This window comes from Hyperoodon ampullatus (genome assembly GCF_949752795.1).
Source record: "Hyperoodon ampullatus genome assembly, chromosome: 2".
Lineage (NCBI taxonomy): Eukaryota > Metazoa > Chordata > Mammalia > Artiodactyla > Ziphiidae > Hyperoodon > Hyperoodon ampullatus.
Window position 1 is genome coordinate 177,115,260 of NC_136915.1, and position 26,202 is coordinate 177,141,461.

At 39.8% G+C, this 26,202-nt stretch overlaps 1 protein-coding gene across 3 annotated transcripts; it reads right to left on the bottom strand.

Moving 5' to 3' along the window:
* Nucleotides 1–8,348: 8,348 nt before the first annotated feature.
* On the bottom strand, nucleotides 8,349–25,424 carry CNIH4 (cornichon family member 4). Of its 3 annotated transcripts, XR_013810708.1 has the most exons (6): nucleotides 25,353–25,424; nucleotides 21,856–21,924; nucleotides 16,346–16,458; nucleotides 11,633–11,773; nucleotides 10,026–10,107; nucleotides 8,349–8,535 (listed from the first exon to the last, which is right to left on the bottom strand). XR_013810708.1 is itself a non-coding variant. In XM_079697639.1 (5 exons), the coding sequence occupies exons 1-5, from the start codon at nucleotides 25,419–25,421 to the stop codon at nucleotides 8,508–8,510; spliced, it is 420 nt and encodes a 139-aa protein (XP_079553765.1). In that variant the 5' UTR covers nucleotides 25,422–25,424; the 3' UTR covers nucleotides 8,349–8,507. The 3 variants fall into 3 exon arrangements, 2 of the variants coding, with proteins under 2 accessions (XP_079553765.1, XP_079553764.1); XM_079697639.1 differs by lacking the exon at nucleotides 10,026–10,107; XM_079697638.1 differs by lacking the exons at nucleotides 8,349–8,535; nucleotides 10,026–10,107 and adding an exon at nucleotides 10,226–10,301.
* Nucleotides 25,425–26,202: the final 778 nt, after the last annotated feature.

Below are 26,202 nucleotides of genomic sequence, written 5' to 3' on the forward strand. Positions count from 1 at the left end.
GTGTGTAGCGAGGGGAATAGATCCACAAAAGCATGTCTGTACTTACAAACCAAGCTGTAGAGATCAAGAAAAGGACTTCAGTGTTGATCTCAAGATTTCTAAATTGTCAAGATTTACATGGCATTGTGGTGGAACTAGTGAAAACTTAGAGCTTTTGATATATAATAACTATTTGCTATGGACTGATTAAATGTTTCAAAGGATTGTGTTCTTAAATATTGGGTTTTTTTTTTTAACTGCCTCTCAGATTATATTTAGTAGTTTAAATTTCTTTGCTTTATTATTTCATTAAAGCATAAGAAACTTCAGGTCTCTGATATATTTATTTTCACTTGTTCTACTAATTATTTACAAACCACCCTTTGTTAACTTTTATTTTATAAATGTGTAGTATATTAAATGTCTTTAAATTTTTGTTCAATTGAATCTACATTAACTTTGATTTGCTTTCCCGGGATTTTTTTTTTTAATACACCTTTTCCATGTCAGTGCATAGCACTTAACCAATCGTTTGTATTCCCTTTCAATCCAATAAACAGAATGAATAATTAAGTAATTGTTGCTGTGTTAAATCTCCTAATAGCCATTAGCCTGAGTGTCTAACTAGTACTATTTTTACCTAAAATAATTGATTTGCTGAATTTGACATCCATAGATGTACCTGGAGTTTTTTTAGTGGTGTCTAACGGAGCACTGCTTTGCCAGTTGAGATAATCTTTTTTTTAAAGAGCTATTGTGTGTAATCATGGATTAATTTAGAAAACTCTCAGGAACATTTGCATTTTTAAAGGAATCATATGCCACATGTTCAAAAATATTACTGCGTCTGAAATTATGCGTTTAGGCAGTGGATATGCTGACAAGGGGAGAAAATATATTTCCAGTTTGAAATTAAAATTTATTTCATAACAAATAAATATATAGTTATTTAAAGATACCCTTGGAGAAAGTATTCAGTGTATACAAACCTATATAGTACATTTGTATTTATGAAAAAAAGGAAAAGAAAACCAATTGCCCATCAGGGTGAATTATTACAGAAGTAGGCTTTATGATTTTTACTACTAAGAGTGGTGGTCTGCACAGTAAAAGGAAGTGCAAATGTGAAAAACTAGTACTTGGCAGGCAATCAATGGAGACTCAGCTTAGGATAGCAGATCCACTGATGAGGCAGAGAGAGGTAATGCTTCCACACTACTGCTCCCCACCTTAAAGGTACGGTTTGCCACTTCCTCTGGTCAACGGGCAAGAGAGAAGTTTCTTCTACTTGGAGTCTTTAAATACAGCTATACTTTGCAGACTTAGCTTAAAGTTTCATGCCAGATCCCAGCACCAGGTATAGAAAATTTCCCAACCTTAATAAATCTTGAGAGTTGTATTTTAAAAACACAATTCAATTCCCTTTCATTTAAGCAAAAGAAAAGTTGATGGTCTTCAGTTACATCATTTCATGACTTCTACTTGAAATTTTTCCCAGAAAAACTTAAAACTGTTAAAGAACATTCAACAAACAAAATGACCCCATCATCCTATCACTACTTCCAAGAATCTTAAGTGTCTGCCGTTGGTTTTGTGGCAGTGGGCTCTTCTCCCTCAAACCTGACGAGCGTGGGTAACATGGGCTTGCTGTATAGGAAACAGTACAATCATGTAATTAACAAAATGTTAAATCGGCAGGTAACGTATAGCTAATGATGGAAACGGAAGAACAAGAACAAATTTTCAGCAAGTTTTAATTTACTTTTTTGATGCGAGGATTAGTGGCTTCTTTGGTCCCTGTATTAAATTGATGCAACTGGAGTCGCTCATACACAATTTAAGACTTTTAACATCTTATTCAAGACATAATTAGCCATGGTGATAGGCCATATCTAGAATTCAAATAAATGAATGTGCTAATGTTCTTCATTTAAGTTCTCCTGTGTGGCTTTTTCCTCATTTTGAATATAATTTTAAAATGCAGCTACACATTGAATTGGAAGTTGTATACCAAATAGTTTCCAAATATTGAATAACTTTCCCTCATCCCCCAAATGGGAAAATATCAGCTTGTGGCCTGTGAATTCAGGAAAGGGGTCTTGATTCTATTATCAATGAAAAACTTGTTCTAAAAGTTATTTCACACCATGTGTTAATGGGCTCTTTTTCCCGTTAATGGATTTGCACGAAAAAACTTTTCAGTAAGATTTTGTTTTCTTTTTCCCCTGTTAATGGGTTTGCATGAAAAAAACTTCAGTAACATTTTGTTTTCTTGTCCACAAAGAACTGATACTATTCAACTGGTTTGGTTTTAATTTCCTTTCTCTTTCTATGCTTTCTCTTAGTGTTTGTATAAATAACTGGAGTGCTTATTGGGTACCAGGCACTTTATATACATTATTTAAACTTCTATCTCTGTAAGCAAGTATTGCTCACTTTTTTTCAATGATAAACTCAGGCTTAAGGAGACTGAAATACAGTTAATAGATGGTAGTACTGGGATTCAAACCCCTGTTTGATTCCAAAGCCTGTGTTTTTAACTCCTAAATCCAAGGGCATGTGAGACTCAACTGAAGGCTTTTTTAACTTTTAGATTTCGAAGCCACCTTCCAGATCACAAGTCAAATTTGTTAACATGTCAGGTAATTGTATGTTGTCAGCTGACACTGGTCCACTTACTGGTGGTTTTTGAAAACAGTGGGACTATACTATATTATTACTTCAGCAATGAGACCAAGAATTAAAAGCAGGAGCAAGAATGGTAATGTGAGGGACAAACCACAACGCACACGTTATTTGGTCGTTGAGTAACATGAGTACAGAACAGGTATTCCTTTGGGCTAATACACTGGGTGCTTACTTTAGGCCAGTCACTGTGGATGGGCCACTCATTCCATTCTTATTTAATTCTCAAGGTACCTTCATGGGGCAAATACTCTAATTTCCATTTTACAAATGAGGGAAGTAGGCTTAAATAAACTAACTGGTATGAAGGAGCTGGGATTCTAAGCCAGGTGCCCCTGAGCTTATGCTATTAGCCACTGCACACATAAACCTCCCTTGGTCTGTAGATGGCCACTTATACCCTAGGTTAAAAATTGACTGTTAAAAACTTGTCAAAGATAGGTAAAACATTTACGGGCACACTTCTTTACTGATTCTAGTTAACTGTGTAATTCATAGAAGAAAATGACACTTTTGAAATTATACAGATTTTTCTCCATACAATTAAAGCAACCAATAAAACAGACTCAATGACGTTTCACAGAAGAAAACCTCTACAATAAATTTGAATGTCTTTAAATTGTTTTATAAAGTAGTGGTTTTGGATTTAAATATAAATCCTATCACTTGGTGTGTCACTTTAGACAAATTACTTATCTGTCAGAGTTCCCTCATCTATGAAAGAAGCTAACAGTATCTTCTTACCAGACAGCATTGTGATGGGTGAGAATGCACATAGTAAAATCACAAACGATTTTTTTTAAGAGTTTATGGCAGTCAGCAAAAGCCAGAATACTGGAGGTTCTACACAACAAATGATTGCTATGTCCAATGAAACAGTTTCTTCAACAAACTGCAAGGAAAATAATAGGGAATTTAGTAGATTAAGAGACTTAAGGACATTAACCAAATGAAATGTACAGATCTTTGCTGAATCCCAATGTGAACAAACCAACTGTAAACCTTGAGCCAATGGGGGAAATTGGAGCACCCATTGTATATTTAGTACTAAGTAATTACCAGTTTATGTATGATGCTGGGACTGTGTGTTTTAAGAACCCTTATCTTACAGAGATATGTGTAAAAATACTACATAGGTACTGATGTCTGGTATCGGCTTCAAAATAGTGTGGGGGAGGGAAGGTAGTAGGTTATAGATAAAACAAGAATGCCCGTAAGTTTGATTATTGTAACTGGTAAAATAGAAGATTACCAACTGACACGGATTAGTCCTGTTATTGTCTTCCAAAAAGTTAGTATCTTTATACACAGCTACACCAGAAGCTAGCCTTGCCCTGCAGGTCACTCTGATACAGTAGATGCAGTGGCAGCCAAACTTGTTGCTTTTTAATTGAGCTGTCAAGTTCACCCCTCACCGGCTTTGCATCCAACCTGTGAAATAGGCTGCTGATCAGATAAAGTCATAAGATCAGGCTCTACAACTTGATTCTACGTTGCATCCTCTCCTCCAGAGATTATCAATTTGAATGAATTGAGCTGTGAAAACAGATGAAGGATTCAAGCTCCTTCCTTGTTCAAGTGCCAGCCTCCTGCCCAAAGAATATATGGTACTTAGAATAGCAGATTGAAGATGAGCCAAGTCCCCTGGATAAATAACAAAGTGGGGATTCTGACAAAGCACCGGGCGCTTAGAAGGGAACCAGGAATCAGAGAGATGGCTGGAGAGTGATGGTATAGCAGTGTGTAACTCCGCATCTTTACTAGTCCTCTCAACATCTACACACGAGGTGCTCCACTGGAGAACAGCAGTTTCAGTATTTGTTCGACTGACTCACGTTCTGACTAGGTGCTAATGTTGAATGGGAACTAATACAGGTGAAACCAAGACTGTTCCATAACGGATGTAGCAAACCAAATACACAGCAGGGGAAGCCACGGTCAAACCTCTGAGCTCCCAGCTAGCTGATTCTGACCACTCACCCACCACCCACTCCTCACCCAGCCTCAGAGGGAAGCCATTGAAAACAAAAACAGCTTTTATCAAGGAATTTATTCTAAAGAGCAACGTGAGCTCTTAGTGATCAATCCCTTTAATATCTATGTCCTGACGGTGATTATCACTGTGATTACTGCGGTTCACAATGCTAACCCTAAGGCTCTGAGTGACCCTCAGTCCTTAGATTATATTTAGAGCAAAACAATTTGACTACTACCTTTTAGAATGTTCACAGTAAGTATGGCTTAAAACCAAAAGGCTTCACTGACAAATGCTCAGATAGAAGAGCCCATTCTTTGAACAGCCTTATTAACTGCAGTTTCACTACACCAAGCATATTTCAATCTTTGTCACACTACATCGCAAAATAGTATTCTTGGCTTAAAGTACACAAACTCAGGTGGCAGCAATCTAGATAATAGGCATAGAATTTCAAGACTTCCCTTCTCTGTCTTGCTGCCTGTTTCCATGTATTAGAACAATTTTACTTACACGCAGTGGGTAATTAATTATACCTAGTACATAATACTTTTCATCACAATTACTTCTGACAAAATATTACTTGTGAGTAAAGTTGACTTCACAAGTCTCCAGTACACCAAATACAGCAGTTTCCTTTCCTAACCTAGCATGTCTTAGAACATTCCATAATGTGACTGCCTCGAAAACAGATGGTAGACTTTGATTATGTTGCTCCATTGCTTCTTACTTCCCTGATGTAGAGGACATTAGTTAGACTTCATGCTGACAGAGCAATAGAACACCACAATCAGATGTATTCATTCAACAATCATTTATTGTTTCCGTGTGCAAGGCATGGACTGCGTTAGGTGCCAGGAGCAATAGGAAAATGATACAAATATGAATAAGAGGATCCTCTGCCCTCCAGGAGTGTACAGTCTAGTAGGAGAGATTAACTGCATACAAATAACCGTAACACCAGATAGAAAGTGGTAAGTGCCACAGGAGAAAAAGTTCCATGGGGAGCTTTCTTATCCCTCAAATTCAAAGTAAGCTCAGATGAGAGGAAGCAGATTTGGATTATTATTCCATTGTCATCTGTGTGGCACGAAAAGGTGGCTGTCAGGCTTTGATGCACCAAGCTGCACCTTACATCTTTCTTCCTCGGCTCTCTCAGCTGAGAGTCCAGTGATGAGCAAGCGCACCTGCTAACCACTGAAGGAATGGAAGGAAAAGGGCAAAGGAAAATGACAGGATACACAGATAAAAATACTCTGCACCCAGGAGCATGCCATAGTAGTCTGCACTGGCTGGGCCCAGGGTACTCCCTTCACAGATGGACAGGGACGAGAAGTGACAAGGGAGAGAAAGAACACTGGACTAACCAGGAGGATTCCAGGTGCAATCCCCAGAGCTCAGTTCTCTAAGATGAAGTTAGACCAAATGATCTCTAAGGGTCTCTGCAACTCTCCAATCAGTTAAAAGCACAGAAAATTAATCTTCGGCATCTTAACCACAGCTTTTAAAGTCAGTGCTTTTTCCCTCTTTTCATAATTTGTAGAAGAGCCCCTAAAAAATCCAAACAAAAAACTAGAGTTACCCCCTTTCCTGCCTTTGATTACAAACAAGCAATACAAGAAAGGTGGTTTTGTTTTTAACCACGGTGAATGTTTCAGAAGTTAAGAGCTCCTGTCTTTCGTTATAAACAAGGCACCTTTCTGATCTGCTCAGCCTCACCAACATATGCGCCTGACGATATGTAAACTGACAGCCAGATGCTCTCAACTACACAGGTTTCTATTTGGGTTACTAAGAATACTTGTACATTCCAGATCTTGTAATAACCTATAATGGAATATAATCTGAAAAAATAATTGAATCACTATGCTGTACATCTGAAACTAATACAATATTGTGAATATTTCAATTTTTTTAAAAAAGAATACTTGAATGAGAAGATAAAACATTTTGGTCAACAGTCCTCCACCACCTTTCAGCTTCCTAAAGTAGCTTGTTTATCTCTCAGTTCTAAGGATTTAAGTTCTCCAACAGCTTCACTGCTTTCAAAGCTTGAGCAGAACATTTAGAGGCACTGGAAGTTAGGGATAAAGTCAGAGTTAAGTGACTTTTTTTTTTTTTAATAGAGGAAGGTGCCTAAGAAGGAAAGGGTAAGAGAGATGCATCAAACTAACTTCTATGTTACAGCTTCTTGGCTCTTTGCCTGGAAAAAATACAGGATAGCCCCAAGGAGCAATTTCTGAAGCTCCAAAGAGGCCAACAGAACCAAGTTTACTTTGCCTACCATTTCACCCTTCCTTTCACGTGTGGCCAGGATATACCAGCATCCTCAAAATGTGGGTCTATCCATATAGGGAGTTTTGCTTAGTGCCTCTCGGATTCTGCTGAGGCTAGACCCAGTCCAGGGCCGAAAGGACATGCAACATTTGATATTTGGTGACCACACACCTTATGTGACTATCCAATTCTGCCTCAACAGAGCGAATAACCTCTTTGGACTCTGCCATAAAACACAGCCATGGGGCTTCCCTGGTGGCGCAGTGGTTGGGAGTCCGCCTGGCGATGCAGGGGACATGGGTTCGTGCCCGGTCCGGGAAGATCCCACATGCTGTGGAGCGGCTGGGCCTGTGAGCCATGGCCGCTGAGCCTGCGCGTCTGGAGCCTGTGCTCCGCAACGGGAGAGGCCACAGCAGTGAGAGGCCCGCGTATCGCAAAAAAAAAAAAAAAAAAAAAAAAAAACACAGCCATGTTTTGCCTAAATGCCAGCGCCTAAGATGGCCACATTAAAACACAAACGAGCACTGAGAATAAACTGCCAGGTTCACTTCACCCAGCAAACAGAGCCGAAGAGGTTAACTGCTCTCAACCACTGCAAGAAGTGACAAATATACCTCCAAGGAATCAAGTCTGGTTGGATACTGCTATGTCCATGAAATGGACAGTGGTCAGTGCAGCAGGACAGGAGCGCTACGGTTAATCAGGCACCAAACAGAGCGCTGACAGGCTCAGCTTCACTGACACCGAATGACTGGCTACTCCTGCTTCTAATCTGATGAGCATCTTCTACCAAATCACCTCTCCAAACCCATTAAAAAATATATTGGACAGATCAAATACAACTGGACCAATGAGAATACAAAACCAAGACGCAGCTAGAGCCAGTGGGAGTAAATGGGTTTGAGGGCGATTGTGGAGGCAGTGGCTTTTAAATGAAAGCTCTTGATAAAGTTTTGTTTTGGTTTATTTTCCTTTCTATAAGCAGGAATTACATCGTACGTGTAATGGCTTATAAGGGTTCACAAATTCAGCAAAGAAATATATATTTTTTGAAATGTCATTTTCTGTTAACATTCTTGTGAAAAGACATTTGGCTTACAGTCCCATAAATCTGTAAACCATATTAAATACAGGAAGCTGCCACAAGATAGACAAAAGGGTAGTTTAGTTTCTTTCTTCCTTTGCCCAGACTAACAGTATTGCTTTGTACTCTGACTTTTCAGTAGACCTGAAGAGCCACTTTGCTCATCTATTACATTTTCCCTTTAAAGCGTGTCCTCTATTTCTTTGGCATGCAAGGCTGGAATGACAGTCCTGTTCCTACATACAAATAACTATCTTCAACATAAAGATGATGAAAAACACCTTCACATGTTGGGGGTTCAGGCTAAAGTTGAGAACCAGAAAGCTACAAAAACTCAATTCATGTTTTTTAAATACTTTATATGGTAAAAATACAGCAAAAATATTTTTTGTTCAAAGAGGAAAAATATACTGCTATGGTCATGGTTCTAAGGATGATTTAAGTCGTCTCTGGCTCCTCAACTGTGCACTGTAGTGTGGGCTGACTTCAACTACGGCTTCTCCAGCTTCAGTCATTTATCAAAGCTAAAATCATACTGTGGAGAGAAGAAATTAATGTTACTAATGTTTCCTTAGGAATGTTCCTACATAGTCTGGTCTGTCCAGACTTGCATCCCTAAGGCTCAGCAGGGAACACTCATTTAAGTAAAAAGCAAAAGCAATCATTTACACCTAAAGGAAAGAATATCTATATCAGGGCATCAAGAGGCCCTAACATTTTCACTAAAAGAAAAAAAAAAAGAAAGAAAGAAAACCGGGGTAGAGGTGGCGGTAGGGAGCATAACCTAAAAGCACTGCTGGGCTCTGGCTTAGAGAAAACAAGCTGTGTTTAGGAAAAAACTTTAATTCTCCATGGAGATCTTTGTACATGTTGTTCCTGCTCCTGGAACCCCTCCTCTCATCCCCCATCAACCCAGTAACTTCCTCTCAGACTTCAGGATCCGGCAGGCTCCGTCAGGCTCCGGCACGGCCTCTGGGAAGCCAGCCTGTCGGCCCAGCGCCGTTGCCCCACCTCTTGCCACACACCTCAGCTCATACCCACTTTCATTCTCCAGGATGACACCCGCGTGCTGCAATCAGCAGCTCCCAGCTTTGACACAAGGATTCTGCGCTGCTCCTTTTGTGTCACACGCAGTGCCTTACACAGTGTCTTTGACACATGGAGGTCACTCAGTAAATACTCTGTTAAAACCACCACACTTAACAAGAGTAACAAGACTATCATTTTTTTTTACTGAAATCAGCCTTGCTATGCTGAGATCAAATGACTAAAACACAGAAATACCCTTACACTACTAATGGTATAAGTGATGCGTTGTCCAAATTTAAACAAACTAAGGGTACGCAGTGCACAGCACAAATTAATGGTAGGAACCAATATTTTTGAACATTTTGTTAGAGCTTACTAGAGGTCAGCACAAACCAAAGTGCTTTATGTGCATTATCTCATTTAATCCACATCACAACCCCATGAGGCAGGTACTATTATTATCCCATTTTCAGATAAAGAAATTGAGGCACAGAGAGGATAAGAAATTTGCCCCAGGTCACACAGTGAGGGAGTGGCAGATTCCACCAGGCTGGCACCTAACCAAACACCAAAGGCATAGATTCCACCAATCTCTAAAGAAGATGGGAATTTTTTCCTTTAACTCTATTTAACAAACCCTGAATGTCTGCTATGTGCAAGGCACCATGCAAGTGGTGGCAGGCGATACAGAAGGAGCAGCATAAATCCCTACATTAGAAATCGGATGATTTAGAATAGTAAACACTTTTTAAAAACAGCAACCAAAGCTAAGAGAAAAGTGTTACAAGAACATCTGAGATTACTCTTCCATCCTGATCCCTTGAGCTACAAGGAACGCCAAGGGGGAAGGAAATAGCAACATGGCTAAAAATGACAAGCTGAGAAGGGAAGGGAAAAGAAAGAAAAAGAAAGGATGCCTCCAGTGAGCAATGCAGCTACTCAGGCAAACCAGTTATACTGGTTGCCTACCTTTTATTTCATTGTAAAGAACCATACCTTAAACCTGCCCCAAAATTGCTTCCTGATTCCTCCAATCCCCAGTCTTCAGTCCGTCTTCCCACTGCTTTAAATTCAGCAACTGAGAGGTAAGAAACTCTTGTCCATTTTTAAATCCTAAGACTTTGGGTCTTACTAAGCAAGATACTGCTCCCTAATCCTACATTGACACCCAAAAGTGTGACTACATTAGCTTTGCTCCCAGATGTCTCAAGAAGCTCACGTTATCAAGACCTAGGGGATGTCCACTCTAGTTTACTCTCCAAAGCATAAAACCTGGGGAGAGAAGGATGAAGAAAGGGTAACCACCTTGCTTTTTGTCTCTGACAAGTAGAAGGGAACATATATGATGGGAAAGGTACCTTCATATGGTTTGACTTTAAAAAGTAATAAAAATAAGAATAGGTGCATCGTTGTATTCTTAATGTTAAATTTTGCTCTTTATTCTCCATCTTTAATGCTAGGATTAAAAATTAAGTACGTTAGCAATGAGGTACGGTATGAGAACCAGAAACTGTTATTAGTGTGGTTTTTCTGTCCTATCTTTTAAAATACAGAAAAGTAAATAAGATAAATAGTAAAAAAGGAAACCACCTAAACTCTAATTTCAATCTAATCTGTGGGTGGAATTAGCATAGCAAAAGGATTTTAGGAAGCCCGCTTTTTCAGGCAGAGGCTAAAATGGCTCTGACTTCTAAGCTATTTCAGACAAAATAGCAGGTTTTTTTTAAACTCTTATCTTTGTACAGTTTCTAATTATTAGGACTTTTTTGAGTGACAGAAGTTTAGTTCAGTACAAGTTTTTTCCTACTAGTCTTATGCCCATGTGAAAATTAAAATTTACCTCAGAAAAAAACAGGAATGATACAATTAAGCTTGGATACAAAAGTTAAGCTTGACTTTTAGCCTCTTAAAGGCTTAATCAAATCATACACACATGACAATCTTTTTCTCTTCTTTGCTGTATTCTATGGGTCTATAATGGGTAAAGAAAAAGGCGGCATCTTATCTCTAAAACTTAAGGTAATAAATATAAGTTTAAACAGGACTGCATGAGGCTTCCAGTGTCTGATAGCCAATCCTTCATATTAATTCTTACTTCCAATCTAACTGGAAGACTGATGAAATTTTACCCGAACGGACCACTTGCATCCCGCAGAAAAGGCATCACACCTCAATTCCTTAATGCCAAGAAAGATCAGCCCAACGTGGATATAAGTTGTTGAGAGCTGCTGCCAGTGCTCTGACCCCCAGGAGACCCAGGAGTGGGAAACTCCCTGGGGGTACATATAGTAATGTTTATAACAGGCAGTGAGACCTCACAGCTGGATACCAGGGGAGAGAAAGAACAGCAAAGACAGTTTTAAGCATGTTGATCGCCTCGACAGCTAAGGAATAACTAATAACACGGAGTAAGTCTACTCCAGGTCAGACAGAATGGAATCCGAATTCAATGACATGACATACAAAATCTACACAGCCACAAGAAATTCACACAGTCCCCAAAAGCTCTGCAAGGTTACTACAAAATCCTACAGTATAGTAATACCTCACCCATCAAAAGCAGGCATATGGCATCCAGGAAAACGCCAGGACTGTAAACTCACCTATAAAGATACATGAAGAAACAGAGCAGGTGGAAACCAAGCTTGATCATGGCTTCTTTCATGTGTGACTTCAGCTGCCCTCGATTGTGTATTTCTGTTGGATCAAACACTCCCATGTTACCACTTGGCACCATAATGAACCTGGTAAATTAAAGGATGCACACACATTAGAAGGAAAATCAAAGCATCAGCATAAATATTCAAAAATAAGTAAACCAGTAATAATCAACCTTCAGAAATGAACCAATCATAGCAGCCTTATATGACCAATGGACAGGGTATTATAATGATGTCACAGGCCATGACTTAGTCTTCCTTTGAAAATACAATACTATTAATTTTAGGTATAATTTCTGCCCTCTGAAACAAATACATTAACACTCTAGAGAAGGATATTTTATGCACTGAGACCCTTTTACCCATCTTCTGTAGAAAACTACTGAATCGGTAATACCTATAGCTGTCTTCCATGAGACACAAATGAAGGGGGCCCCAAAACCAAACCAACTTTATCAAGTTCTTAGAAACTTCTTTATCTACAAGGTTCTAACTTAATTAATGCAATTCCCTTCACCTTCACAACATCTCTGCAAGTTGTCTTTATGTTTAACACTTACATCTTTGTGTCAAACATAATTATTCCCATTTCACAGATGATACTAAAAAGAGAGATTCTACATCCCAAATAGAATCCTCATCTTTGGTGCTCCTGCTGATCAACAGATATGTCTCAGTCTGCATGGTTAATAAACGGTACCTACTTTAAAAGAGCAATTTAAAGAAGACAGAAATGATTTAGAATAAATGCTACTGTGGTAAAATAAAACTCCTCTTCAGTTAAGACAATAAATGGAGAGTTCAGATGCAAACACAGTGCCTAACTTTACATGACTTAAAAAATACAGATTAAATTTAATTAAAATATAAATTTTATTTTAATTTTATTTTAATGTAAATATTAAATTAAATAATAATATTTTGACAAATAAGAGATGTACATTTTATAGTGATGGAGGTATGACCACAGTGAGGGAATGAGAACAGGGCTACAAAGTCAATACGGAACCTAAAGGGCACAGTAAGCACACACCGAGTTCCAAATCCAGACCAATTCAACTCAGTGCTCCCACAGACTCAGACTCAAACTTAAAAAAAAAAATCTTGAAGATACAGTGTTTAACACACTATAGAGTCTTGGGCCTCTTGAGATATCACATAACATTTCATATTTATTAAATACCACTGTGTATATAGTCTTACATATGATAATCTTCTCCTTCTTCCCAAAATGATTCCTTTTACAAGTAAGAAAATTGGGTTACTTTGAGAGGATCAGTGAGTTTAAGCATCTAGGCTTCCGCATCCTGACTGTGCCATCTGCACAGCATGCATGTCCTAACCTAGCACTGATCATGACCTCTTCCTTCTCTCATGTCCAAGCTTCTTCTAGTCCAACCTTGGGTTCCTCACTCTCACCACACATTTGGTTTCTCAATTATGACTTCTGTGAAATGAAAATGGCTCTCTGAGTTTCACAAATCTTAAATTCTCCCCCAAATCTTAGTAGCCCATCTATGGCTGAATAAACAGTATATACGGTATTTACAAATGAATATCTGGAAGCATCTCAACTCAATACCTATTTTCCTTGATTTACAATGGTATTATATCATGATAAACCCATCGAAAATCGAAAATGCAATTAATACACCTAACCTACCGAACACCACAGCTTAGCCTAGCCTACCTTAAACATGCTCAGAACACTTACATTAGCCTACAGTTGGGCAAAATCGTCTAATACAAAGCCTATTTTATAACATTACAAGAGTTTCATACAGCATATCGCTAGTCCAGAAACAGATCAAAATTCAAAATTCGAAATACAGTTTGTACTGAAATGCGTATCATTTTCACACCATCATAAAGTCGAAAAATCAAAAGTCAAACTATTGTAAGTCGAGGACCATCTGTAGTCTCAAAGAGTCTTATCCTTCTCTGACTGCTAGCTTATCTAACAGGAGTGTCACCACTTCCTCAGTAGTCCTTAAAAACTTTCTCTTACTCAATTCTGACTTCTCTCTTCATTTTTCATAGGCAGTAGGTTAAACTCTTGTCCATTCTTCCTTCCTATAACCACTTATATAGCCCTATCTTTTTTTTTCTTTTTTTTTTTTTGTGGTACGCAGGCCTCTCACTGTTGTGGCCTCTCCCGTTGCGGAGCACAGGCTCCGGACGCGCAGGCTCAGCGGCCGTGGCTCATGGGCCTAGCCGCTCTGTGGCATGTGGGATCTTCCCGGACCGGGGCACGAACCCATGTCCCCTGCATCAGCAGGCGGACTCTCAACCACTGTGCCAGCAGGGAAGCCCTAGCCCTACCTTTTTCATTCCCACTATCACAACTCTATTCCAGTACTATATTATCTCACCCCCGTCTCTGAACTGGTTTCCCTACCTCCTGCCTCTTTTCCATCCAATCAATACTATATAATGCTTCCAGAAAAATCTTCCCAAAGCATAATTTATATCATGCCAACTTAGCTAATCAAAAACATATGCAGCAAATGTATAAAATAAGCTACAAGGATATACTGTACAACACAGAATATAACCAATATTCTATAATAACTATAAATGGAGTATAACCTCTAAAAATTGTGAATCACCGTACTGTACACCTGTAACATATAATACTGTACATGAACTATAATTCAATAAAAAAGAAATTAATTAAAAACATACAGAGCAAAGAAGATATATGAATGGCTAATAAGCATATTAAAAAATACTCAACGTCATTAGTCACTAGGGAATGTAAATCGAAACCACAATGAGATACCACTTCACATTCAATAAGAAGGCTAAAATAAAAAAGACACAACAAAAAGTGTTGGCAGGGATGTGGAGAAACTGTAACCTTCATACACAGTTGGTGGGAATGTAAAATAGTGCAGCTGCTTTTGAACACTCAGGTAGTTCCTCAAAAGGTCAAACCATAGAGTTACCATATGACCCAGCAATTCCACTCCTAAAAGAAATGAAAATATATGTCCATACAAAAATATGCACATGAACATAAAAGGATGCTCAACATCACTAATCATTAGAGAAATGTAAAGCAAAACTACAATGAGATATCACCTCACACTGGTCAGAACGGCCTTCATCAAAAAATCTACGAACAATAAATGCTGGAGAGGGTGTGCACTGTTGGTGGGAATGTAAATTCATACAGCTACTATGGAGAACAGTATGGAGGTTCCTTAAAAAACTAAAAATAGAACTACCATACGACCCAGCAATCCCACCACTGGGCATATACCCTGAGAAAACCATAATTCAAAAAGAGTCATGGGGCTTCCCTGGTGGCACAGTAGTTGAGAGTCCACCTGCCGATGCAGGGGACACGGGTTCGTGCCCTGGTCCGGGAGGATCCCACATGCCGCAGAGCAGCTAGGCCCGTGAGCTATGGCCACTGAGACTGCGCGTCCGGAGCCTGTGCTCCGCGACGGGAGAGGCCACAACAGTGAGAGGCCCGCGAACCACAAAAAAAAAAAAAAAGAGTCATGTACCACAATGTTCATTGCAGCTCTATTTACAATAGCCAGGACATGGAAGCACCTTAAGTGTCCATCAACAGATGAATGGATAAAGAAGATGTGGCACATATATACAATGGAATATTACTCAGCCATAAAAAGAAACAAAATTGAGTTATTTGTAGTGAGGTGGATGGACCTAGAGTCTGTCATACGGAGTAAAGCAAGTCAGAAGGAGAAAAACAAATACCATATGCTAACACATATATATGGAATCTAAAAAAAAAAAATGGTTCTGAAGAACCCAGGGGCAGGACAGGAATAAAGATGCAGACGTAGAGAATGGACTTGAGGACACGGGGAGGGGGAAGGGTAAGCTGGGACGAAGTGAGAGAGTGGTATGGACATATATACACTACCAAATGTAAAATAGATAGCTAGTGGGAAGCAGCCGCATAGCACAGGGAGATCAGCTCGGTGCTTTGTGACCCCCTAGAGGGGTGGGATAGGGAGGGTGGGAGGGAGATGCAAGAGGGAGGAGATATGGGGATATATGTATATGTATGGCTGATTCACTTTGTTATAAAGCAGAAACTAACACATCATTGTAGAGCAATTATACTCCAATAAAGACGTTAATAATTTTAAAAAGACACATGATTACATTGCCTTTTGGTAAATTAAAAGAATAATTTTAACGGAAAAAAAATGCACATGAATGTTTATAGTAGAATTATTCATAATAGGCAAAAAGTGGAAACAACTCAAATGCCTGTCAATTGCAAATGGATAAACAAAATGTAGTATTGCCATACAATGGAATATTATTCCACAATAAAAAGGAATAAAGTACTGATACATGACACGGCATGGATGAACCCTGAAAATATTACGCTAAGTGAAAGAAGCCATCTTTTAAATGATACGTCTGTCCAGAACAGGTTATTTTACAAAGACAGAAAGTAGACTAGCAGTTGCCTAGAGCTGGGGGAGGGGAGTGACTTCTAAAGGACATAGGGCTTCTTTTGGGGGTGATGAAAATGTCCTTCAATACATTGTGGTGATGGTTGCTTGCATCTATAAATATACCAAAAACATATTGGATAGTATAGTTTAATTGGGTGAACTTTATGCTACCAGTACTCATATGTATAAATAAACAAACTGTACTCACCGATATATATTCCAAGTGGCAACAGGCAAGTTGAGAAGGAAGATGAACCAGTGCAATGAAATGAGCATTAGTACAGTGACAACAGTATGGCCAACCAATTCTGGAATTACCCACTGCAAGGGAAGAACACAGTATTACATCTCACTGCTGTGTCCTTCCGGAATGTACATGTTACTTGAAGTTAAATCAAAGAAAGTACAGAGAATTTCCAAGCTAGTGTTTCAAGATTATTTTTAGGCTCGGATGTCCGAGATTTGCATACTGCTATCACTGCTTACCCAGTGCAAATAAATCAGGACACAGCTTAAAAATAATACACTTAGTCTTTAATTACATTTTATCCTAAGCAAAGATTCAGATTCATTCTCTAAGCAGGTACAAATGACAACTAGAGAAAAAATAGAGTATTATTTACTTTCTATTCCAATATCTGTGCTAAAGCCTCTTACTCTAATTTGGGATGGTTTATATCCACATACATGCTGCCTTTCAGGTCAGAATACCGACCCTAAACATTTCCAAGCTCCAGAACCCTGAGGGAAATCATCTCACATCCACCAAAAAAAAAAAAAAAAAAAGTACTTTAACAGCTTACAATATCAGCTCAAAGTTAAACAAATATGATAATGGACCAGGATAACAGAATCCCAGACTATTGGCTTTATAGCACCCAGTGCCCTTATCTATGCTCTTTGTTTATTGTGCAATACTCTAGTTCTCATATATCAACAGCTATTGTGGCAGGTTCTCAATTCACCAATAGTTTTCCTCTCCTATGAGTAGAGATTTTTCTTTTAATGGAAGTTAATAGCTAGTGTTTATGGAGCCACAAATTGGCACTCCCAACTTACAGAAATGAGGAAAATAAAATTCAAGAGAGATTAAGTAACTTGCCCAAGGTCACACAGCTACTTAGCAGAGCTATATAACAGAAGCCCAGACACACTGGCCCCAGGTCTCTTGCATTTAGATTTCAGATATTTTTTTTTCTTTTTTTGGTGGGAGAGGGTGTCACTCTTCGAGGCCTGCAGGATCTTAGTTCCCCAACCAGGGACTGAACCCACGCCCTGGGCAGTGAAAGCATGGAGTCCTAACCACTGGACCACCAGGAAATTCCCTTAGATACTTTTTTTTTTTGGCTGCATTGGGTCTTTGTTGCTGCGCGTGGGCTTTCTCTAGTTGCGGCGAGCAGGGGCTACTCTTCGTTGTGGTGTGCGGGCTTCTCATTGTGGTGGCTTCTCTTGTTGCAGAGCACAGGCTCTAGGCTTCAGTAGTTGTGGCTCGCAGGCTCTAGCGCTCAGGCTCAGTAGTTGTGGTGCACGGGCTTAGTTGCTCCGCAGCATGTGGGATCTTCCCGGACCAGGGCTTGAACCCGTGTCCCCTGCACTGGCAGACGGATTCTCAACCACTGCACCACCAGGGATATCCCACTTTTTCTTAATAAACAAAGAAGAAGGGCCTTAAACCTAATTTGCAATCAACCAGAACTTTTTTAAATATGTAAATGCATTTTTAAAGTGTAACCCATTTAACATCATGCTAATATGTGTAAGCTGCAAAATCAGATAAACCTGGAGTAAAACTCATGCTCTATCCTATTTATTAGCTGTGCAATTTTAGGAAGTTACCTACCCTCTCTAAATCATGATTTTCTCATCTGTAAAATGGAGATAATAATACTTACACCTCATGAGGTTGTTTTAGAGAATTAGACAAAGTAATATATGTAAGCCACACACAAAGTAAGCACTCAATAAATGTTAGCTGATGTTACTACTACTCCCCTCCATGCTATCAGACCCACACAGAAGTAGCTTTCAAACTCTGGATTTCTTACTGTGGGCTGCATTTTGGTTTACATGTACAAAAACCTAAAACAAAAGCTTCAGGAAGCGATACTTGACCTCATTATACTTGGACACTAACTTTCTACCAGGCCCTCTGTTCTCTTTCTCTTCCCTCCCTAATAATGTGTTCTTCCCCTAACTTAGGGGTAAGGAGCACTAGGCTTATTTCACCCAGGCAGGAGTTTGAAAGATTCTTCTCTGGAGTAACTTAATGGCACAAGAGAAAACACCTACAAAAACCCTGCTATTTCAGGTACCCCCCAAAAAAGGTAGACACCAACTACCCTCAGTGAAGTCTTACCTACCAGTCAGTCAACAGCCTGGACCACCCAATGAGCTTCCAATGAGTACTTTAGTGCCTTACCCTAAAGTATGACTAGATAGCCATGTATCAGAAATTGAGGAAAGCCCTCAATATGAAAGAAGGGGGGAAAAACAAAGAGAAAGGAACTTGGAAAAAAACAGATATAATGCAGGAGGCAGAAGGAAATTTCAAAACTACTATAATCGATATCCTTGAGAATGAAGAGAGTCAAGCATGAACCAAGAGAACAAAAAGCTCTCAGAAATTAAAAATTTGACATAAATGATATACATACAAGAAAATTCAGAAGATAAAACAGAGGAAATCTTAAAACAAGAAGGTAGAAAAAAAACAAAGGGACAAAAATAAGAAAAAAGAAGAACTGGGAGATCAATCCAGCAGATAAATTATCCAGCAAATCCAAGTTGCTGAAAGAGAAGAGAGAAAATAGAAGGGGAAGACATTATCAAAGAAAGAAGTAGAAGAAAATTTCCCAGATTGAAAGAGCCTCTCAGATGCCCAAAACAATGAGTGAAAAAGGCCTAAACAAAGGTATACCACTGCAAAATTCCCAAACACCAAGGATTACCATAAATAAATCCAACCAAGGATAAAGGTTAAGATTCTAAAACTTCTGGAGAGGATGGAGGTAGGGGTGGGAGGAGAGGGAAGAGAGAGATCCCATCAAAAGGATAAGAAATCAAAATGGCACCAGACTTCCCAACTTGAACAACACTAGAAGTTAAAAGACCTTGACCAAGCAAACTCTGAAAAAAAATCTTTTCTAACCTAGAATTCTATACTCAGAGAAACTATCAATCAAGGGAAAGGATAACACATTTTCCAACATGCAAGTTCTCAAAATTTAATTCCCACACACCAAATCTCAAGAAGCGACTCCAGCAAAATGAGGTAGTAAGCCAAGAGAAAGGAAGACATGATTTCCAAGAATCAGGGGATCCAACCAGGAGTCCCAGGATGGAGGCTGTGAAACAGGCCTAAAGAGCAACCAGTCCAGACTATAGCAAGAGGATGTAGGTCTTGAGGAGAAATGTCACCTAGAAAAAAACAACTGACAGATTATTTTAGCATGTTTGAACGACACAGAAAATAGTACTGAAGGGCTTTAAAGATGTTATCTGAAAAGACAAAGCTATGCAGAAAAAGAAAGTTAGAAAGAAAAATATGATCACTGTCTACCATAAGGCTCGGCAATAAAAAATGTTTATATAATAGTACATCATAATGATATAAACACTGAATATGAACTTAAAAAGAAAATAGAAAAATAGGAGAGATGTTTAGAAGGGGGTACCTAAGAACTAAATCTACCATATTGACTCAGAAGTCAATAGGTAATATGTAAAATTGATAAATCAAGAAATAGTGGGAGGGACTTCCCTGGTGGCACAGTGGTTAAGAATCCGCCCGCCAATGCAGGGGACGTGGGTTCAAGCCCTGGTCCAGGAAGATCCCACATGCCACAGAGCAACTAAGCCCGTGTGCCACAACTACTGAGCCTGCACTCTAGAGCCCGTGAGCCACAACTACTGAGCCCATGTGCCACAACTACTGAAGCCCGCACACCTAGAGCCCGTGCTCCACAACAAGAGAAGCCACCGCAATGACAAGCCCGCGCACCACAACGAAGAGTAGCCGCCGCTCACCACAACTAGAGAAAGCCCACACACAGCAACGAAGACCCAACACAGCCATAAATAAATAAATAAATAAATAAATAAAAATAAATTTATAAAAAAGAAATAGTGGGAGTTCTCTGGTGGCCTAGTGGTTACGATTCTGGGCGTTCACTGCCGTGGCCTGGGTTCAATCCCTGGTCAGGGAACTTAGATCCTGCAAGCCACACAGCACAGCCAAAAAAAATGAAAAAGAAATAGTAGTGCAAGCACATAGAGAAATATGGATATAAATATCAGAAAAAAATTAACAGCTCAAGTATTGAAATCAGTTGCCCCTAAAAAGCAAGACAGATAGGATTTAAAAGGGTCAGGAAGGGACTGCTGTTTTTCACTACAAGCTTTGTAATACCTCTGCCTTTAGTTGTATGCAAGTATAACTTTCACAGAAACAAAAATTAACGTTAATAAAACTACTTCAAACTGAAGGAGTAACTTTCTCAACAGAAGAATCCAGGTAATCTTTTTTTGTGTGTTTAGATTTGTACTTTTGTAAAAGAAAACCCACAAAATACCCACCTAAAATACTGAGTAAGCAAGAAATATAAAAAGAAATACCATCCATCTGAAAAAATATATATATATTATTAGATAGATCTATCAGTATAAAATCATTCTTCTGAAGATGGGGAGGCCTAATCAACCATACCTCAATTTTTTTAAAAAGCAGGGGGCCCTGCCTGGCACACAGCAGGAACTCAATTTGTTTAAAATTAATTAAATTTCAATCTTTAAAAAATTAAAAATAAAATAAAGATGAGGAGGCCTGAAACTAATGCAATGTTACATGTCAATTATATCTCAAGAAAAAAAAAGAACTCTGAAAGCATAGCAGATAAACAAAATCTTTTATTTAAATCTATCACTGTATTAAACCATGTTCTGGACAACTGGGAAGGAAGGGAGGGAGGGAGGGAGAGAAGAAGGGAGGGAGAGAAGTAGGGAGGAAGGAAGGAGAGGAGAGGAGGAATATAATTTACTAGAAATTTTAATTTTCCAAGTGTAACTTCATTTCCGTCATGGGCCAAAGAAACTTAAGTAGACTGAAGATGTGAAAAGACCCATGAGAATCATTTTTAGGTCAAGCCAAAAAGCACTTCTCAGTATTGTATTTTTATATGAACGTTTATATCCAGAAAACTTTTCTGTCTGCTCATCTCATAAAATGAATCAGGACCAACTGGTTTCCCCATATCTAGACGAGCTGGGAAATTCAGAGTTTTATTGCCAATATAAAGTTCCGACTACATACTAAAGGTAAAATGGCCTTAAAACAAATCAACTAATTCCATTTCTCAAGGAGCCACAAAAAGGTCCTCTTTCATTCAACAAAAGACAGATGGAGCTTTTTCCCATGAGCAGGGAGGAGGGGGTTTGGACACAGAAGACAAAAACAGTTAACTGATAACAAACCTTCACCTAGTCTGAGTAATGATGTTGTCCATTGTGGACAAAGGGACAAGGAAAAAGAGTAAAGAAACAAAATTTCAAGTTAGGTCTTCTGGTATAGTTTCATGATCTAAAAATATTGCAAAGCACAGTAGTTCCACAAACATTCCAAGGAATATCAAATATACATATGTTGACTATCTATAATTATCTCTAACACAGAAAATGGAGAACTGCCTTCAATGCCAGAAAATGAGGAAAGAAATGTCTTACCTTGTTTAATTTCGAGCAACATGATCTAGCATTAATGTAATCACATTCTAAATCAGACAATGTAATTATCTGACAATCAAGATAAGGAATTATTAGACTTCTTTTATAACAACTACTTAAGTTTCAGAAAGCAATCCCAGTTGCAAAGCAGAATTAGATTTGACTTGAAAAGATTAAGTTATTTCCTTAAAGTTCATTTATTAGACAACTAAATTTTCTCATTTATGTTCCTTCAGCAAGTGATTTTCACAAAATAATCCTCTTATTATGCACAATTCTAATGTGACCCATACCAGAACATTCAACCTGGATTCCTCAAATGTCAAACAGTGGCCAAAAGAAATGGAAAATATGACCTATATAAACAGTTTAAATGTTATAAACCTGAATTCCCAATAGAAAAATAGTGTTTATTTATGATATATCCATAAAATGTCTTTGAAGACTTAAGATATGAAAAAAAATAGGATACAAAACTATAAACTCAGCTTGGTCATATGTTAGCAGTGGTTATGTCTTGAAAGTTGGATTACAGATGGTTTGTTTTCCCAAATACTTTTCTCTATGACCAAACTTTCCATAGTAAACATATATTATACTGGACTTAAACAAAAAATTGGTTTTAGTACAAAATATAAACTTACAAATAAAAATGTGAGGGACAGATAGACATAAAAAGTCTTCAATTGAATGTGTGGTATTTACTTTAAAATGCACCCCCAGCCTCCCCACAATAGTTGGGGAAAAAATGAAAAAGAATGGCAAAATGTTGAAAATCACTGAAGGTGAGCAATAGAAACATGGGGTTTATTACACTACTCTCTCTACCTTTATGTTCGAAAATGTCCAATAAAATAGGTAAAAAGAAATGTCCTCGACTAAATTCTATACATTTCCATATGGATAGTCCCCCATCACCTCAACCCAGCCAAAGTCAAAAGCATCACTTTCTCCACAAATTGTTCCACCTCCAGTTTGTTTTACTTCTGTCAATGACACAAGCATCACTTGCCCAGGCTCAAAATATGGAAAGTTATTTCTACCTTCTGTTTCGTATCTCAGAATCAATCAATCGTTACCAGGTCCTATTAATCATTTCTTTTTAACACCACCCACATTAATCCCTCTTTCACCTGTCCACAATTAGTATCCCATTCCAGATCCAAATGAACCCATTCCCTAATGGTTTCTTACCTTCCAATCTTTCCTGTTTCCAACCCACTCTACAGACTTATCTTCATAATACACCACTTTGTTTATGTCAAAAATTTTCAATGGCTCCCTATTGCCTAGAGGATAAAAATGAAAGCCCGCCTCTCCTTAACATTCAAACCCTCCAAAATCTAATCTAATCTGGCCTTTCCAAACCTGACCTGCTGCTGCCAAAATCAACCTTGTGCTCCAGATGGCCTATTCCTCCATCACCCAGAAATACCATGAACACACCTTTCTCTGCACCTTTGCTCTTGCCTGTGTCTGATTTTGAATATCCACCCCTTTCCTTCTCTGCAGGTTTCCTTATTGGTTCAAAGTCCAGAAAAACTCTTATCCCTACAGAATGTATACCCGATGATTTTCCACCTCTTGGCTCTAATATTAAGCTAGTACAACTATCCAAAACTACAATAATACAATATGCTGAATTTCATCAAAACACATCCTGAATGTACCTTAATATCTAAGTCCAACACTCCACCTAACATGTTTCTATGTACATAAACTGGTATAAGCCAAGGCTTTTTTTTTGGCCGTGCCGCCCGGCTTGCAGAATCTTAGTTCCCTGACCAGGGATGGAACCCGGGGCCCCCCTGCAGTGAGCGCACCAACTCCTAACCACTGGACCGTCAGGAAATTCCCTAGCCAAGGCTATTTTAAATTATCAAGACTAGTTTTCCAAACTGCAGTAAGATAAATCCAAGTTTCATTTCTCTGAACTTAAGCTCCCGTTCCTTATGCCACAAGAGAGATGTAGGTCATCAAAACTTCCTAAGTTATGCTGCCCTTTCAGTCAGTTCGCCAAGCCTAATAAAAGTCAGGGTTCTCCTCGTTAGAAATCATCAGTTAAAGTAAAAACTGCTGTTCACTGCGGGGTAGGGAGGGAAGGCAGAGCAATATTTACTAAACTTTGGCAATGGGGTAGGCATTGTGCTGCTAGGTGCTTAACACGCCCTCATTGTGCACATACCTAACTGGGAAGTAAACATTTCCCCCCATTTTAAAGATAAGAAAACTGAGGCTTAGAGAGGTGAAGTAATAGCAAGTAACTAGCTGAGCAAGGAGTCCTGATTCCAAGTTTTGTCCCTTCCCACTTCAACAAGTTGCCAGGCCATAACAAAGTATGAAGCCACACTGAAAACATACTCTGTACAACCATCCTAAAGCCAGAATGCTCTGGCAAACAAAAAGTTTAATTCTGTCAGAAAGGGACACATGTAATTTCCAAGGGAAAAAAATACAATGCAGAGCTTCTCATGTTTTTTCTTCGCTTACATTTAATTACTTAAAACTGAATTGTGCATTGCATCGTTGGGTGACAACTAAGACTAGAAGCTCCCTCGAGAGTAGAGGTGTAGCCCACACGCCCTCTAGAGTGTTAGGTTCAAAGGCCATTTATTAGCCTGGAAAATACAGTATGAATACTGTAGCACGAACAGCGATACAAAATACGGAAGTTTTAAACATGGGTCGACACAGAAAAGTGTAAAAGCTGATAAACGACTGAGAACTAAATTGCGTGTATATTTACTGAATTTGCAGATCTGCAACCGACAGGGGCAACCGAAATAATCAGCTGCAGCTGGTTTCTAAAACAAACCCTTCCCAACGCTCCCTACAAAAAGGCATCGCGAAGGAAACACTTCAACCGTTTTTGAAATGAGTCAACTCCTGGATGTGAAAGGTCGCTACAAGTTCCAACACCCGCGAGAACAAAGGGGCGGGCAGCGGGGGTGTTGCCCAGAGAATGACAAGAGGCGCCAAATCGCCTCCGCCGAGCTCAGCGCGGGACAGTCCACTAGCGACCACCCCTGGGACGTGAGCCGTCGTTCTCGGGACCCCCGGCATCCGGCGAAGGGCCCGGCCTAAGGGAGCTGCGAGAAAAACCACAACCCTGATCTCTCCAGGACCCAAAAGGAGGAAAACCGCGACCCCTCTCTCCTGAGGACCACAAGGGGAGGCCAAGTGCCAGCCCCCGCGCAGGGCAGAGCGGGTCCGGGCGTCATAGGGGCGAGTGGAGGCGGGCAGGCCGGGCCGGGGCGCTTCGAGAGAAAGGCTCGCTCGGACCCCCGGGTGAGGGGCGAAGTTGGGCAGCCGGGGTCCTCCTCCCGCCCGGGCTCGCCACATCGGTCCGGCGGGCCGGACCAGCGCCCAGGGTACCCGCGCCGGCCGCCTGCCTTGCTCCCTCGCACCTGCCCTGGCCCCCACCCAGGCCCACCCCCAGCCTACTCCCTCAGGTAGAGGACCCCAGGTCGGCCTCCGCCCGCCTCAGGCAAGGATACGAAGTAAACTGAGAGGAAGATAAGCGCGCAACAGTCAAGGAGAGAGAAGACGAACACCACCGCCTCCATTCTCCTCCGCCACCGCCGCACCGCTCCTTCCGTCAAACTGGCTCTGGTGCCCGGGCCAGCCCCGCCCCGTCCCCTGATAGGCCCTTGCCCCTGCTTGTTGGAGCAACACAGTCCCCTCCGCCGGGACGCGGCATGCCGGGAGTTGTAGTCTCTTTTTTCAAAAACTCTACCGCCGTAAGTCTGATGCATGCTGGGAAATGTAGTTCAGTAGTACGAATACCTATCAAAGCGGTGGGCCGGGTCTCTATCCTAAATCTGATTGATTATTTCCAAAAATATGACAAGCAGTTAGTCAACGAGTATTTACTGATCGCTTGTAATCTTCTGGATACGCGGTAGAACTTCTTTGCCATGTGCTAAATTTTCTTTCGATTCCGCACTGGACCCACTGGATCCCCTGACTTGGGAATGGTAAGAGGTTTTCATCTCAAAGCACACATCTAACCTCAACACTCTTGGCTTGACAGTTGAGACTTGCCCTTCCTGATCTCGATTTCTTCGGAGATTTCACAATCCCTTGCTTATTCTCTGTTACAGCAATGTTTCTCTCCACTCTAGATTTTAAGATCTTTGAAAATTGAATATATTGTCTTATCCATTCATTTAACACACGTTTACCGACTCCACTACTACTATATGCTAAGAACTGCTCGAGACTCCAGAGATACAGAAATGAATAAGGCAGACAGATGCCGCTCTTATCAGGTGGGTGGGTGGGAGGAACAGACAATAAGTTAGCAACTAAATACAGAAAAAAGATAATTTCAAAGAGTTATAAGCT

What these genes read in the sequence shown, in the direction of transcription:
- CNIH4 (XM_079697638.1), bottom strand. Translation starts at nt 25,421, where the DNA reads ATGGAGGCGGTGGTGTTCGTCTTCTCTCTCCTTGACTGTTGCGCGCTT. An exon ending in GCCACTTGGAATATATATCG is followed by an intron (nt 11,774 to 16,345) that starts GTGAGTACAGTT and finishes TTAATTTACCAG; the next exon opens with GTTCATTATGGTGCCAAGTG. An exon ending in TTCTTCATGTATCTTTATAG is followed by an intron (nt 10,302 to 11,632) that starts GTGAGTTTACAG and finishes TTCTCTCCCCAG; the next exon opens with GTTTTATGCTTTGGAGAGTA.